Below are 13,323 nucleotides of genomic sequence, written 5' to 3'. Positions count from 1 at the left end.
ATGAGCCGAGCCCTCCCCTTTCGTTCCTCGGACCATACTTTTCACGGTCACCTGATGGATGTTTTGCGCGGCCACTTGATCCCCTCTGATTTCATACAACCCCCCATTGGTGGGGAAGCGAATCACTTGGTAATATGTCGATGGAATTGCCCTCATTTCATGGATCCATCGTCTCCCTATGATTGCATTATACTGGGAGTTAGTGTCCACCACCATGAATCTTGTAAATACAGTCGTTGGACCAGCTATTACAAGTAATACTAGTTCCCCCATGGGCTCAGTCATACTACCTTTCAAACCAAACAAATTTGTTTGAGGGGCTTTCAATTGGTCTCTCTTGATGTTCATTTCCTCTATAGCCCCTTTGAATAACAAATCCACTGAACTTCCGCAGTCTATCAACACCCTCTTTACCAGATAGTTTCCCATCACTATAGTGATTACCAATGCATCCTCATGCGGTGAAATTACTGACTCTAGGTCTTTTAGAGTAAACATTATGTTTTCCTCGCCCGTCGCGGTTCTACTAACTAACCGCGGTATGCTCACCACCTCATTGACCTGCTACAAACTTGCTGTCTTTCTAATATTGTCTCTGTGTGCATTTCTCCCAAGTGTTTCCCCACTAAAAATGACATTGATAGTTCCTAAGATTCTAGCCGGAGCCGACACTCTCTCGGCTTGACGAACCTCAGTGACAAATTCCCTCAGCATCCCTTTCTTAATCATCCTTTCTACCAACCACTTCAAGGCATAACATTCATTAGTAGCGTGGTTTATGATATGATGATATGCGCAAAATGGTTTCTCCTTTATCTCGTCTGGCGTACTCCGTGGACCCTCATAGTACTGCCGCCCCTTAATTAGCGGCAAGATCTCCTCTAACGGCCTGTTTAGCAGAGTTTGCTCTATCTCGCGGTATGGCTTCCTTTCTCGGATATCCCTTCTACCACGATCCCCAGGTCCTCTATTCTCCCCTTTGTATGATACCTTTTCTTTTTCCTCTTTTCTGCTCTTATCCTTTGGGTCATCTTTGTCCACAGCCTGTACTGTCTTCCCCAATATCTTCTATTCCTTTGCATTCCTCTGCATTATGTCCTCATATCGTATGTATTTTTCTACCTTTGGGTACAGAGCGTGCAAAATGGTGATTTCTATCTTGGCCACCGACTCGTGGACTCTAGTTCCCTGCCTCAAGCCGTGCTGGAAGGCTATGACCACTGTATGCTCATCTAAATTTTCCACTCTCAGCGTCTCTTCCTTGAATCTACACAAAAACTCCCTCAATGACTCCGTTGACCTCTGCTTGATGTTGAATAGGGCTGCGATATCTACCACCCTCCTTTTCTGGTGTATGAAGTGATTGACAAAGGCGCGCTCTAGCTCTTCAAATCTATTGATGCTCCTCGAGGACAACCTGTAATACCAGTCTGAGGCTCCCTCCTTAAGACTGTCAGGGAACATCATGCATCGGAGTCCATCGTACTTACTTTCCTGCCATAACGGCATCTATTGTCGGAAGTGATGCAGATGATTTGTCGGGTCTCCTTTCCCATCATACCTTTCAAACCTTGGTTGGTTGAACCTCTTAGGCACTTCCAAATTCCATATCGAATCCACAAGTGGATTCTTATTGAGACTCGCAACCTTTTTCTGCGCGGCAATTTGGTTCGCTCTTTCTGCTATGCGGTTCACTTCCCTATCTTTCTCAATCATCACCTGTACGACCTCTAGCGTGATGCTCGCTGTTTGTTCCATGCCCATGGGCAGATATTCCTCATTCTCCCCTTCCATTTCACTACCTCGATGATCCCCCTGCTTTGTTTCCCCCTGTGTGGTCTCCCTTTCTTTTCTCAACTTGTCATTCTAGTTCCTCAGCCTCACTATCTCCTCCTAAAGAGGTCTGGTGGCGTCTGCCGCCACGTCCGATATCTCTTCTTCCCCTACTCCTTCCATCTCTACGCTCGCTGCTTCCTCTACCGCCTCTCGCACTGCTTCTTTCCTAGGTCTTCATACTCCTCTTTTCGCTATGGTGGCCATTTTGCTAACTCTTTCCCCACAGACGGAGCCAAATGTATAATCAAATATTACAACCTATGAACTCACTTATATTAAGACATTCTTTCCTCTCTCTTTCTCTTCTCTCGGTCTGGTTTTTTCCTCTTCTATCTTGTTTTTCTTTATCTCTTTATAACCTCTCTTCTCTCCAACTTCCCCTCTTCTCATCTTGTTCGTTGATCTTCTGTTTATCCTACGTTCTCTACCTTTCCACGTGTGGCCCCGGTATTCTCGGCAGTTAGGGTTTCGCAGACTTGATCCACTGCAGCATGTCCTCTCTTCACTATTTCGCATCTGGTCCACCCACTACCAATAATCTCCTATGTCATGAATATGACCCCTACACCCTACTTATGCATGCATTGACCTTAATGTATAAAGAAGTAAATGAAATGGATGAGAAAAAGGTAGGATATTACCATTGATGCCGAATATCAATATTTTGATCTCTCTCTGTCATATAAAGGTTAAGCTCACAAAATAAAGAAAATCAAATACAATTTATTCAAATCAAAATTAATCCTCATAATCAGCATTAGTCCTCATAATCATGTATCAGTATTATTATTATTATTTTTGGGTCTTTTTATGTCAGATCCCCAAGACGTAATGTGAGTCTTTTAAAGTCAGATTCTCAAGACTTTTGAGTCCTTTATAGTCAGATCCTTAAGACTAGTATTCCCACCCACTAGGTTTCACTTTGTAGGGATTCTTCCGATCTCTCTCAGCAGGTGATTGACAAAAGTATACCTTGTACCAACAATTTTCTCTTAATGGCTGTAACCCAGGATAAGTTTCAGAATGGCAATTCTTACACCAACCTAGCTTACGCACTCTCCTCTTATGCGCAAATGAACTTTTACCGAACCCTACATGAGCGATAGAAATAATCTTCCTTTGAAGGTCAACGGGGAGTAAATCCCACAAACTAACAGGTGGTGAACACTTGGGTTTCCATCTCAAAACTGATCTCTCGATAACATGCTTACTTCCTGTAGAAATTTTATACTCGGTCTACTAGAGTTATAAGACTTTGACTTTGGCACTTGCAACTCCTCTCAGTAAAGGATAAAGTTATGAAAATCTGAGGGCCCGACTATCGGTGGCACTTATACTAATGAGATCCTAAGGAGTCAAGGTTACGACGTTTGGCTTCCTCATGCAAAAAAATTAAACTAGACAGAGTAACAGGATCAACAAGACATAAAATGTAATATTTAAGGTGTGTAGGTAACTTACCCTAATTTTTCGCTTCAACAGTGGTCTGATAAATTGGATCTTTGAGAAAAACGGCCTCCACGTCTCCAATAGGTAACTCCAAAAAAGGCTTCAGTCGATGAGCGTTGACTTTGAAACGAGTCATTCTCTTTATGTCTTCTACTTCCATAGCTCCAAAAGGTGTGACATGTCTTACTACAAACGGTCTCGTCCATCTAGATCTCAACTTTCCAGGGAAAATTTCTAGATGAGAGTTGTAGACCAGAACCTTCTGTCCAGGTTCAAATTCTCTCTTCAGAATTCTTCTGTCATGTAATGCTTTAGTCTTATCCTTGTAAATCCTTGACTTATCATAAGCATCACTTCTCAATTCTTCTAATTCACTGATTTGAAGCTTCCTCCTTTCTCCTGCTTGATCTAGGCTGAAATTCATCTCTTTCACTGCCCAATAGGTTTTATGTTCTAACTCAACAGGTACATGACACGCCTTTCCATATACCAAGCGATAAGGTGACATCCCTATGGGTGTTTCGAATGTTGTTCTGTATGCCCATAGTGCATCTTAGAGTCTAAGAGACCAGTCTTTCCTAGAAGGATTAACTATCTTCTCCAGAATACTCTTGATTTCCCTATTCGAAACTTTTGCTTGACCATTAGTCTAAGGATGATATGGTAAAGCTAGCTTGTGAATTACTCCATACTTTGCCATAAGATTCCCAAATATACGGTTACAGAAGTGAGAACTGTTATCACTGATGATGGCTCTCGGTGCTCCAAATCTTGGTAGAATGTTCTTCTTCAGAAAGTCCACGACGACTTTATGATCGGCGGTCTTGGCGGTCTTTGTAGGAACTACTTCAATCCACTTTGAAACATAGTCCACAGCCAGTAGAATGTAGGTGTAACCAAAAGAAGGCGGAAATGGTCCCATGAAATCTATACCCCATACATCAAAGATTTTTGAGATAAGGATTGGTTGTTGAGGCCACTCGAACTTTTTTGAGGTCTTACCCAAAAATTGGCATCTCGGACATGCTTTGCAATAAACATTTGCATCTTTAAAAAGATTAGGCCAATAGAATCCAGCTTGTAATACCTTGCCTGCAATGCTGCGGGCCAAAGTGTCCTCCTCAAGGCTGATCATGACAGAATGATAGAATGGATCTCTGTTCCGATTCTGGGATGTATCTTCGAATAATCTGATCCGAACACTTCTTGAATAAGTATGGATCATCCCAAAAATAATAAATCTTTTTCTTGCTTGCTCCAATGCGATGGTACCTTGTCGGTCACCAGATAATTTGCGATGTGGCGTACCATGGTACTTTTGATATACTGAACAATTGTTCATGAAGAAAAGTCTCACAAATTTGTAAATTGTCTTCCGTATTCTCCACTAGCAATCTAGAAAAGTGATCAACAACGACATTCTCTATTCCTTTCTTATCACATATCTCCAAATCAAATTCTTGTAAAAGGAGTATCCATCGGATCAATCTTGGCTTGGTATCCTGCTTAGCGAGTAAATGACGCAAGGCAGCATGGTCAGTATAGACTATTACCTTTGAACCTAGTAGATATTGACAGAATTTGTCAAGAGAATAGATGACAGCTAAGAGCTCCTTCTAAGTTGTAGAATAATTAATTTGAACTCCATTTAAAGTCTTGCTAGCATAATAGATTGCGTACGACACTTTCTTATCTCTTTGTCCTAGAATGGCTCCTATAACATAATCAGATGCATCACACATGATCTCAAACGGCTGGCTCCAATTGGGCGCACGAATGATTGGTGCTGAAGTGAGTACTTCTTTCAACTTCATAAAAGCTTCGACACATGAGGCATCAAAATTAAAGACAACATCTTTCCCTAATAGATGTGACAGCAGTCTTGCAATTATGATGAAATTCTTGATAAATCGACAGTAGAATCCCGCGTGACCTAGGAAGGCACGGATATCTTTGATAGTTCTCGGCTTGGGTAGATCCTTTATAATATCAATCTTTGCTCGATCTATTAGAATTCCTTCCTTTGAAACTTGGTTACCCAGCACTATCACTTCATTTACCATGAAGCGACACTTTTCCTAGTTCAAAACTAAGTTGGTATCGCAACAACATTTAAGGACTAAGGAGAGATAGTGCAGGCAATCCTCAAAAGATGATCCAAAAATTGAAAAATCGTCCATAAAAACTTCCATGTATTTCTCCACCATGTCGTCAAAAATACTCATCATGCATCGCTGAAAAGTGGCTGGTGCATTGCATAGACCAAAAGGCATACGACGGTAGGACAATGTTCCGAACGGACATGTGAATGTGGTCTTCCCTTGGTCCTTAGGGTGAATATGGATCTTAAAATATTCTGAGTAACCATCAAGAAAGCAGTAGTAAGCTTGTCTATCTAATCTTTCTAACATCTGATCGATGAAAGGCAATGAAAAATGATCTTTCCTCGATGCGCTATTCAGCTTCCTATAATCAATACAAACTCTCCATCCAGTTTGAATCCTGGTTGGAATCAACTCATTGTTCTCGTTCTCGATCACTGTGGTTCCGGACTTTTTCGGCACAACTTGAACTGGACTAACCCATTGACTATCAGAAATAGGGTAGATAATGCCGGCGTCAAGGAGTTTGACGACCTCTTCTTGTACTACTTCTTTCATCTTCGGATTAAGCCTCCTCTGTGGTTGCTTAGAAGTCTTGGAATCCTTTTCCAAATAAATTCTATGTTGAACTATCATAGGGCTGATCCCCTTGATATCATCAATTGTCCAACCAATAGCTGTCTTATATTCCTTTAAAAGTGCTACTAACCTAGATTCCTGCTCCTCAATCAAATTTGATGCAATGACTACTGGGTAGGTTCCCAAATCTCCCAAGAAAACATACTTGAGTGTAGATGGCAAATGCTTTAATTCTAGCTTAGGCGTCTCCTTCTTAAGCTCTTTAGATGGTCCTTCAGGCATAGGCGATTCAAACTTTCCTTTGAACTTGCTGTCATCCATGTCAGGTGATGAATCCAAATTGCATTGATTGCCTGGACACTAAGTTCTTCATAGTTTGAGTCTGTCAGAGCTTTCAACAATTCGTTAGCAAGATATGAATGAGTCAGATAATCATGTGCTAACGCTTCAATCATGCATACCACGTTCATAGCACACACCTCTTGTGGTTGCTGTAACATGTGGAAAATATTAGTCTCGACTCTCATATTACCAAAGGATAACGTTATATTACTGTTTCGATAGTTGATGAGTGCATTTGCAGTGGCAAAGAATGCTCTGCCTAGAATGATTGGTCTGCCCAGATGTAGGTTATGTGTCGAGTACTATGAAATCAACCGGATAATAAAAATCTTCAATCTTGACTATGACGTCTTCAATGATTCCTCTAGGTATCTTCACTGATATATCTGCCAATTGTAAAGTAACATCAGTCAATTTTAGATCCTTCAAGCCCAACTTCTCGTAGACAAAATATGGTAGAAGATTCATACTAACACCCAAATCTAATAAAGCTTGCTCCTCCAAAAAATCTCCAATTGTGTGTGTAACAGTTGGACTTCAAGGATCTTTCAGTTTCACAACCACTAGATTCTGTAGGTACGATGAACATCTTTGAGCGATAAAAGCTTCTTTTGGAATGTTGGTTTTCTTCTTCACTAGATCTTTCACGAACTTGGCATACGAGGGAACTTACTAGATGGCGGTCAGAAATTTGATATTAATCTGTAAATTATGAAAGACATCGCAAATCTCCTTGTACTGGCCATCTGACACTACCTCTTTTTGTGTGTGAGATGTGGTATGGTTGATGTAGATAGATGATGGTCGTTGAACAAAATAGAAGCGTATCAAAACCTAATTATCCCTCAATGAGTAAAGGATGAGTAGGGTATCGTTCCACTTTTAAGTGTATGTTTATATGAAGGACAGGATTGGAAAGGGGGTTTGAGGGATTAAAAACTATTATTATAGATATTGTAGATTCTAATGTTAAACTAAACTAAACTAAACTAACTAACTAAACTTATACTAAAACTAAGAATTGGAAATAGGGAGAGAATATGAGAGAGATAGATTCAAGAGATTCAAATCCACCAATGCTTTTGATTCAATGACTTTTTGCTTCATGTTGTTCTCCAAGTAGACTACAAACGGGCAATCGAGCGAGTGCCGATGCCTTTTTGGGTGAAACATCGTTAAATAATTAACTCTACTTAAGGTTGTTCCTATGTTCATGTTACTAGTATCTTCTTTCCTTTTATGTGAGCTTGGGCAGCTATTCAATGAATCACCATCTAAGGTAAACACAAGGAATACTTTCCTTACTCTAAAACACTACACAATTAGAAGAAAAGTAGAGAATAATAGTATAATATTCAATTACAATAAAGAAAACTCTATTCTAGCATTATATTCAATTGCAATAAATAAAAGCATGTTACTAGCAAATATTCAATTGCAATAAATAAAACCCTAAACTAGCATGATATTCAATTGTAATAAATAAAAACCTTAATCTATACTTCCATCCCCTGGTGTGGGCAATGGAACTAATAACTAAAAACATAAAGAACTAACCTGATTGAAGAACATCATGAACCAGAAAAATCATTAAACCTTAAGCACTGGCTTCATCTCCTCCCTTGAAGGAGAAGATTAGCCTTCCATATAGAAGGAAGAACACGAAGAACGAGAAGAAGAAGAGTTGAAGAACATAAGACTAGAAAGACTAATTTATTAAGACTCTCTGCCTCAAGTTCTGGAGACAAGAATATAAGTGAATTGGCCCCTTACATGAGGCACTTAGGTCCTCTATTTATAGGGGTTACAATGAGCTCTAGAAGCATTCCAAACCATCATTTGTTTCCTAATATAAATAGACTTCTTTCAGAGTCCAACTTCGTCTCCAAAACTGAGAAGGAATTGGCTACAGTGTCGATTCATGCGTCTGGACTCATTATCCATGCATCTCAGACTCAATCAATGCGTTTGGACTCACGATCTATGCGTCCCAGACGTGAGCATTGAGTCCAGACTCACGATCCATGAGTCTCAGACTCAGAAGTCTATTTTCCCTCTTTTGCTCCATCCTTCTATCCTTTTTTGCGGGCTTTGGTCCAAGCAACGAATCCTTTGGCCTTGGGCTTCCAAATAGGCTTTAAAATAGGTCCAAGTCACATCTTTAATAGCTCCAATTCCTTGGCCTTCTCCATGATTGTCCACGGGCTTCCCATGTGATCTTTAATGCTCCGAATTGCTCCATTTTACCCCTTTTTCTCTAATATTCTACAAAACTCTCTTTTTCACCTGTAGAATCTTAAAACACAACTTATAAACACTATTAGTCCACTAAGATGGCTAAACAAGAGGCATAATCGAGGGTTAAATAGCATTTTTTGAGCACTTATCACCATCCTTTCTGGTATTCATTAGTTTCGAAGGAAAAGGTGTTGGCAGATTCTTCAATATCGGTTCTCTTCTTTCGGCTTCGGTTTGCTTGCTAACAGATAGTGGAGTGACAGGTGGAGTCACTTGTGATGGCTTCTTCTTACTTACTTCCATAGTAGTTCCTTCAGCTTCTCTCTCAACAGTTACTTCAGTGGGTGACACAACACTAGATATATCTGGAATGTTAGAACTGGGTGGGGTGGTGGGAACATAAGTTACCTCAGGCTCCGTCGAATATTTTCCTGGTTCATAGACAATCTTGTTATCAACCTTTTTGCTTGACCTCAGAGTGGTGACAATATTAACTTGGTCATTCGACTAAGGAATCTCTAGGTTATCCACCTACAAGACACCTCTTCCTTTCAGATTTGGCTTCGGCTGGCTTGGTAATGCTCCTTTTGATCTTTTTGTTAAGGCGGCAGCGATTTGCCCTATCTAGCCTTGAATGACACTAAAGTTATTCTCCAAATTTTGGGTTATTTGATTTGTCTATTTTACCTCATTGAAAATGGTGGTGATAACTTCTTCGAGATGTAGGATAACTGCTTTGCTCGACTGAGGTGTTGGGTAATGTATCTACTCATAAGATCTGGTACCAACTCTCTATTTGTGTTTGCTTGGTATTGCTGGTTCTGGTATGACTGTTGATTTCTGTATGGTTGCTGGCGGTCTTAGAACTGATACTGGTTATTCTGGAATTGATTAGACTGATTCTGGAATCCTAGAGGAAAATTCCTCCTCGATTTGTATTTTGTGGCTTCCAATAATTTCGTCTCCTCGATTGAACTGGTTATTTTTCCTTCCTAAGAGTTGATACTACATGCCTCTGCATTAGTATCCAGATAGTATGAACACTCTTCAGTGGTGTGGCCTTCATCAGAACATAGCTCACAAATGACATAACAAGGCTTGGATAGCTGAGGTTTAGCTTGGAAATTGTTTACTTTCAGAGGATTCATAGAGAACTGAACAAACTTCTTGTTCAGAGTTTCAAGTCCTGTTGATAGGCTTGCCATAATTGATAGCATCGCTTGATTTGGCTCTTCACGAATTTGGTTACCAAATTGCTTCGGCACCCCCTCCACTCTAGCTGCGTCCTCGTTGCTAGTACTCCATTGTTGAGTGTATTCAGCTAAATTCTCAAGAAAGTTGTAGGCTTCCTCTCCATCCAATGATGTAAACTTACCTTGATGCATCGACTGAATCATCTGTTTGTTCATAGTAGAAAGTCCTCGAAAGAAAAAAAAAAAAGCCAGTGTGCTCTTATCATAACCATGATGTGGACATGAGACTAGCAGATTATTAAATTTCTCCAAGCTTTGATGATATTCTTCAATCACCTTCCCTTTGAAATTGCTGATGGCATCTGTCTTCTGGGGTGGGTAGAACTTGTTCATAAACTTTGTTCTTAACTTCTCCCAGTTGTTGATTGAATTTATTGGCTGTGCAGTTAACCATTCGGATGCTTTACCTTTGAGTGAGAGTGGAAAAAGAATTAACTTGATACTCTCATCCCTGATATTCTGGTTCTTGAAAGTTTTGAGGACTTATAGAAATTTGTTCATGTGAACATAAGGATGAAAATTGTCTGAACCGTTGAACTTTGGAAGCATAGAAATGATTGACACTCTAAGCTCAAACCGGTTAGTTTCTGTCTCTGGAAAAACAATACTGTTGGGTGGGTCTCCAATGATTGGCGAATAGAAATCACTCAGCTTCTTCCTCTGTTGTGCTTGCATGGGTGGGATAGCTTCAGGATTACTTGGGTCCATAACACCTCCATCATTGCGTGCGGCCATTGTATCAATCTCGTCTAGTATTCTTGTGAGTCGGTTGTTAAACCTTGTCCACTGTTATGTTCTTACTGGACGATGATATGGACGATGGGGCATACACTAGAAAATGCTATGCGAAATGACGAAAAACTATCCTACTATGCTTGAATGCAATTAAACTAATATGCAACTATTCTAAATTATACTAAAATGCAATTTTACTATTTCTTTGGGTTTTTTTTTTTTTTTTTTAAAATAAAAATAAAATTACTTTCCTTCAACTGGGTTAGGCTTTGCAGCTAGTATCTCGCCCGTTGTCTAAAGTTGTCTCTTCTAGGGTTATAGTGAATCACTTGGATTGCTTAAATACCATGGCCCACACACGATAGTCTGTTTGTCAAGATTCAGATAAGAAACACTAGAGTTTGATGTTTCACTGTGTTGGCATACAACTTCAATTGTTGAAAAGGTCCTAAATGCAATTATACTAGAAAGCAATAATACTAAACTACGATGCAACTATACTAAGAATGAAATAAAAAGAATGAAGAGTCAACTAACCTGGATGATAGATCTTGTTTTCGAGATCTCCTTCAAGCTTCTCTCTTTCTCAAAAGGATGGATGATGCGGCTAAAATTACCTCAAGATCCTAAGTTCTAATCTTGAAAGAAAACGTTAATCATAAACAACTTAAAACAGCAGCGGCGCCATTTGACACGCTGTCCTTTTGTGTGTTGAGATGGTATATGGAATGTGTAGATGATGGTCGTTGAACAAAACAGAAGCGTATCAAAACCTAATTATCCCTCAATGTGTAAAGGATGAGTAGGATATCGTTCCACTTTTAAGTATATGTTATATGAAAGACAGGACTGGAAAAGGGGTTTGAAGGATTAAAAACAATGATTATAGATATTGTAGATTCTAATGCTAAACTAAACTAAACTATCTAAACTATTGAGAATTTATAGGAGAGGGAATTCAAGAGATTAGAATCCATCGATACCTTAGATCTGTGACCTTCTGCTTCATGGTTGTTCTCACAATTAGACTAAAATTAGGCAATCGAGCAAGTGCCGATGCCCTTTTAGACGAAATATTGTTAACGAATAACTCTACTTAAGGTTGTTCTTATATTTATGCTATTAATATCTTCTTTCCTTTTATGTAAGCTCAGGCAACCATTCAATGTATTACCGAGAGCAACATCAAGGAGTACTTCCTAATAGGGCGGCCATTCAATGAATCACCACTTAAGGAAAACACAAAGAATACTTCTCCTGGGCAGCCACTCCTTGAGCTACCCCTACTAGGGCAACACAAAGAATACTTCCTTAACTCTCAAGAACTACACTACTAGAAAAAAAGTAAAGAACACTAGCATGATATTAATATTGCAAAACATAAACCCTATTATATACTTCCATCCCCTGGTGTGGATAATGGAACTAATAACTAAAAACATAAAGAACTAACCTGATTGAAGAACACCATGAACCAGAAGAATCACCGAACCGTAAGCACCGACTTCATCTTCTCCCTTGAAGGAGAAGATTAGCCTTCCATGAAGAAGGAAGAACATGAAGAACGAGAAGAAGAAGAGTCGAAGAACATAAGTCTAGAAAAACTAATTTATTAAGACTCGACTAGTGAAAACCGAATATTTTATTATTAATCTCTCTCTACCTCAATTTCTGGAGACAAGAATGTAAGTGAATTGGCAAATTTTATGAGGCACTTAGGTCCTCTATTTATAGGGGTTACAATGAGTTCTATAAACATCCCAAACCGTGGTTTGTTTTCTAATACAAATTAACTTCTTTGAGAGTCCAACTTTGTTTCCAAAACTGTGAAAGAAGTGGCTACAGTGTCGGTTCATGCGTCTGGATGCACGATCCTTACGTCTTGCGTCTCAGATGCGAGCGTTGCATATGGACACACGATCTTTGCGTCCCAGACATGAGAGTCTATTTTTCCTCTTTTGCTCCATCCTTCTTTCCTCTTTTGTGGGCTTTGGTCCAAGCAACGAATCCTTTTGCCTTGGGCTTCCAAATAGGCTTTAAAATAGGTCCAAGTCGCATTTCCTTGGCCGTTTCCATGATTGTCCACGGGCTTCCCATGTGATCTTTAATGCTCCGAATTGCTCCATTTTACCCCCTTTTCTCTAATATTCTACAAAACTCTCTTTTTCACTTGTAGAATCATAAAAACATGACTTACAAGCACTGTTAGTCCACTAAGATGGCTAAACAAGAGGTATAATTGAGGGTTAAAATGCACTTTTTGGGCACTTATCACATACTAGTAAGTTTCCCCCCCTCTCTCTCTCTGTCTATTGAAATTCGATTTTATTGAGGTTATTTTATTTGATTGATTTTGAGTTGTTTTGATTGTGAGGTTATTTTGATTAACTTGTTTGTAGTTAAATTTGATTTAAAGAATGTTAGAATGCTGAAATTATTTGTTTGTAATTAAATTGAAATGGGCTATGCTTTATATTGAAGTGGGATTTGTGGTGTTTATCTTGTTTGTTTTAATTGCATTATTTATTTTGTGGTGTTTTGTGAAATGAATTGATTATAAATGTTGGAATTGTTGGATTATATTGATGTTAATACTATAATTGGTTAAAGTAGTGATGTTTGAAATGGCTTGATGTTGAAATGTGTTTGAATTAATTAGTAATGTTTGAACTTTGCAGTAGTGAGACATTGACGTTGACGTTGAAATGTGTTTGAAGTGATGTGTTTTGTTTAATTGTTGTTTAAAGTTATAAAAGGATGTTAATTCAATTGCAAGTACAAGGGTAAAC

At 39.2% G+C, this 13,323-nt stretch overlaps 1 protein-coding gene across 1 annotated transcript; it reads right to left on the bottom strand.

The window, feature by feature from the left end:
- Positions 1-564: 564 nt before the first annotated feature.
- On the bottom strand, positions 565-1,794 carry LOC147497088 (uncharacterized). Its single transcript, XM_086562755.1, has 3 exons — positions 1,562-1,794; positions 1,123-1,450; positions 565-1,068 (listed from the first exon to the last, which is right to left on the bottom strand). The coding sequence occupies exons 1-3, from the start codon at positions 1,792-1,794 to the stop codon at positions 565-567; spliced, it is 1,065 nt and encodes a 354-aa protein (XP_086418881.1).
- Between the last annotated feature and the right edge of the window lie 11,529 nt (positions 1,795-13,323).

The sequence above is a fragment of the Coptis chinensis genome, chromosome 5, assembly GCF_015680905.1.
Source record: "Coptis chinensis isolate HL-2020 chromosome 5, ASM1568090v1, whole genome shotgun sequence".
In the NCBI taxonomy this organism is placed as follows: domain Eukaryota; kingdom Viridiplantae; phylum Streptophyta; class Magnoliopsida; order Ranunculales; family Ranunculaceae; genus Coptis; species Coptis chinensis.
This window is presented reverse-complemented; position numbering and strand designations above follow the sequence as displayed.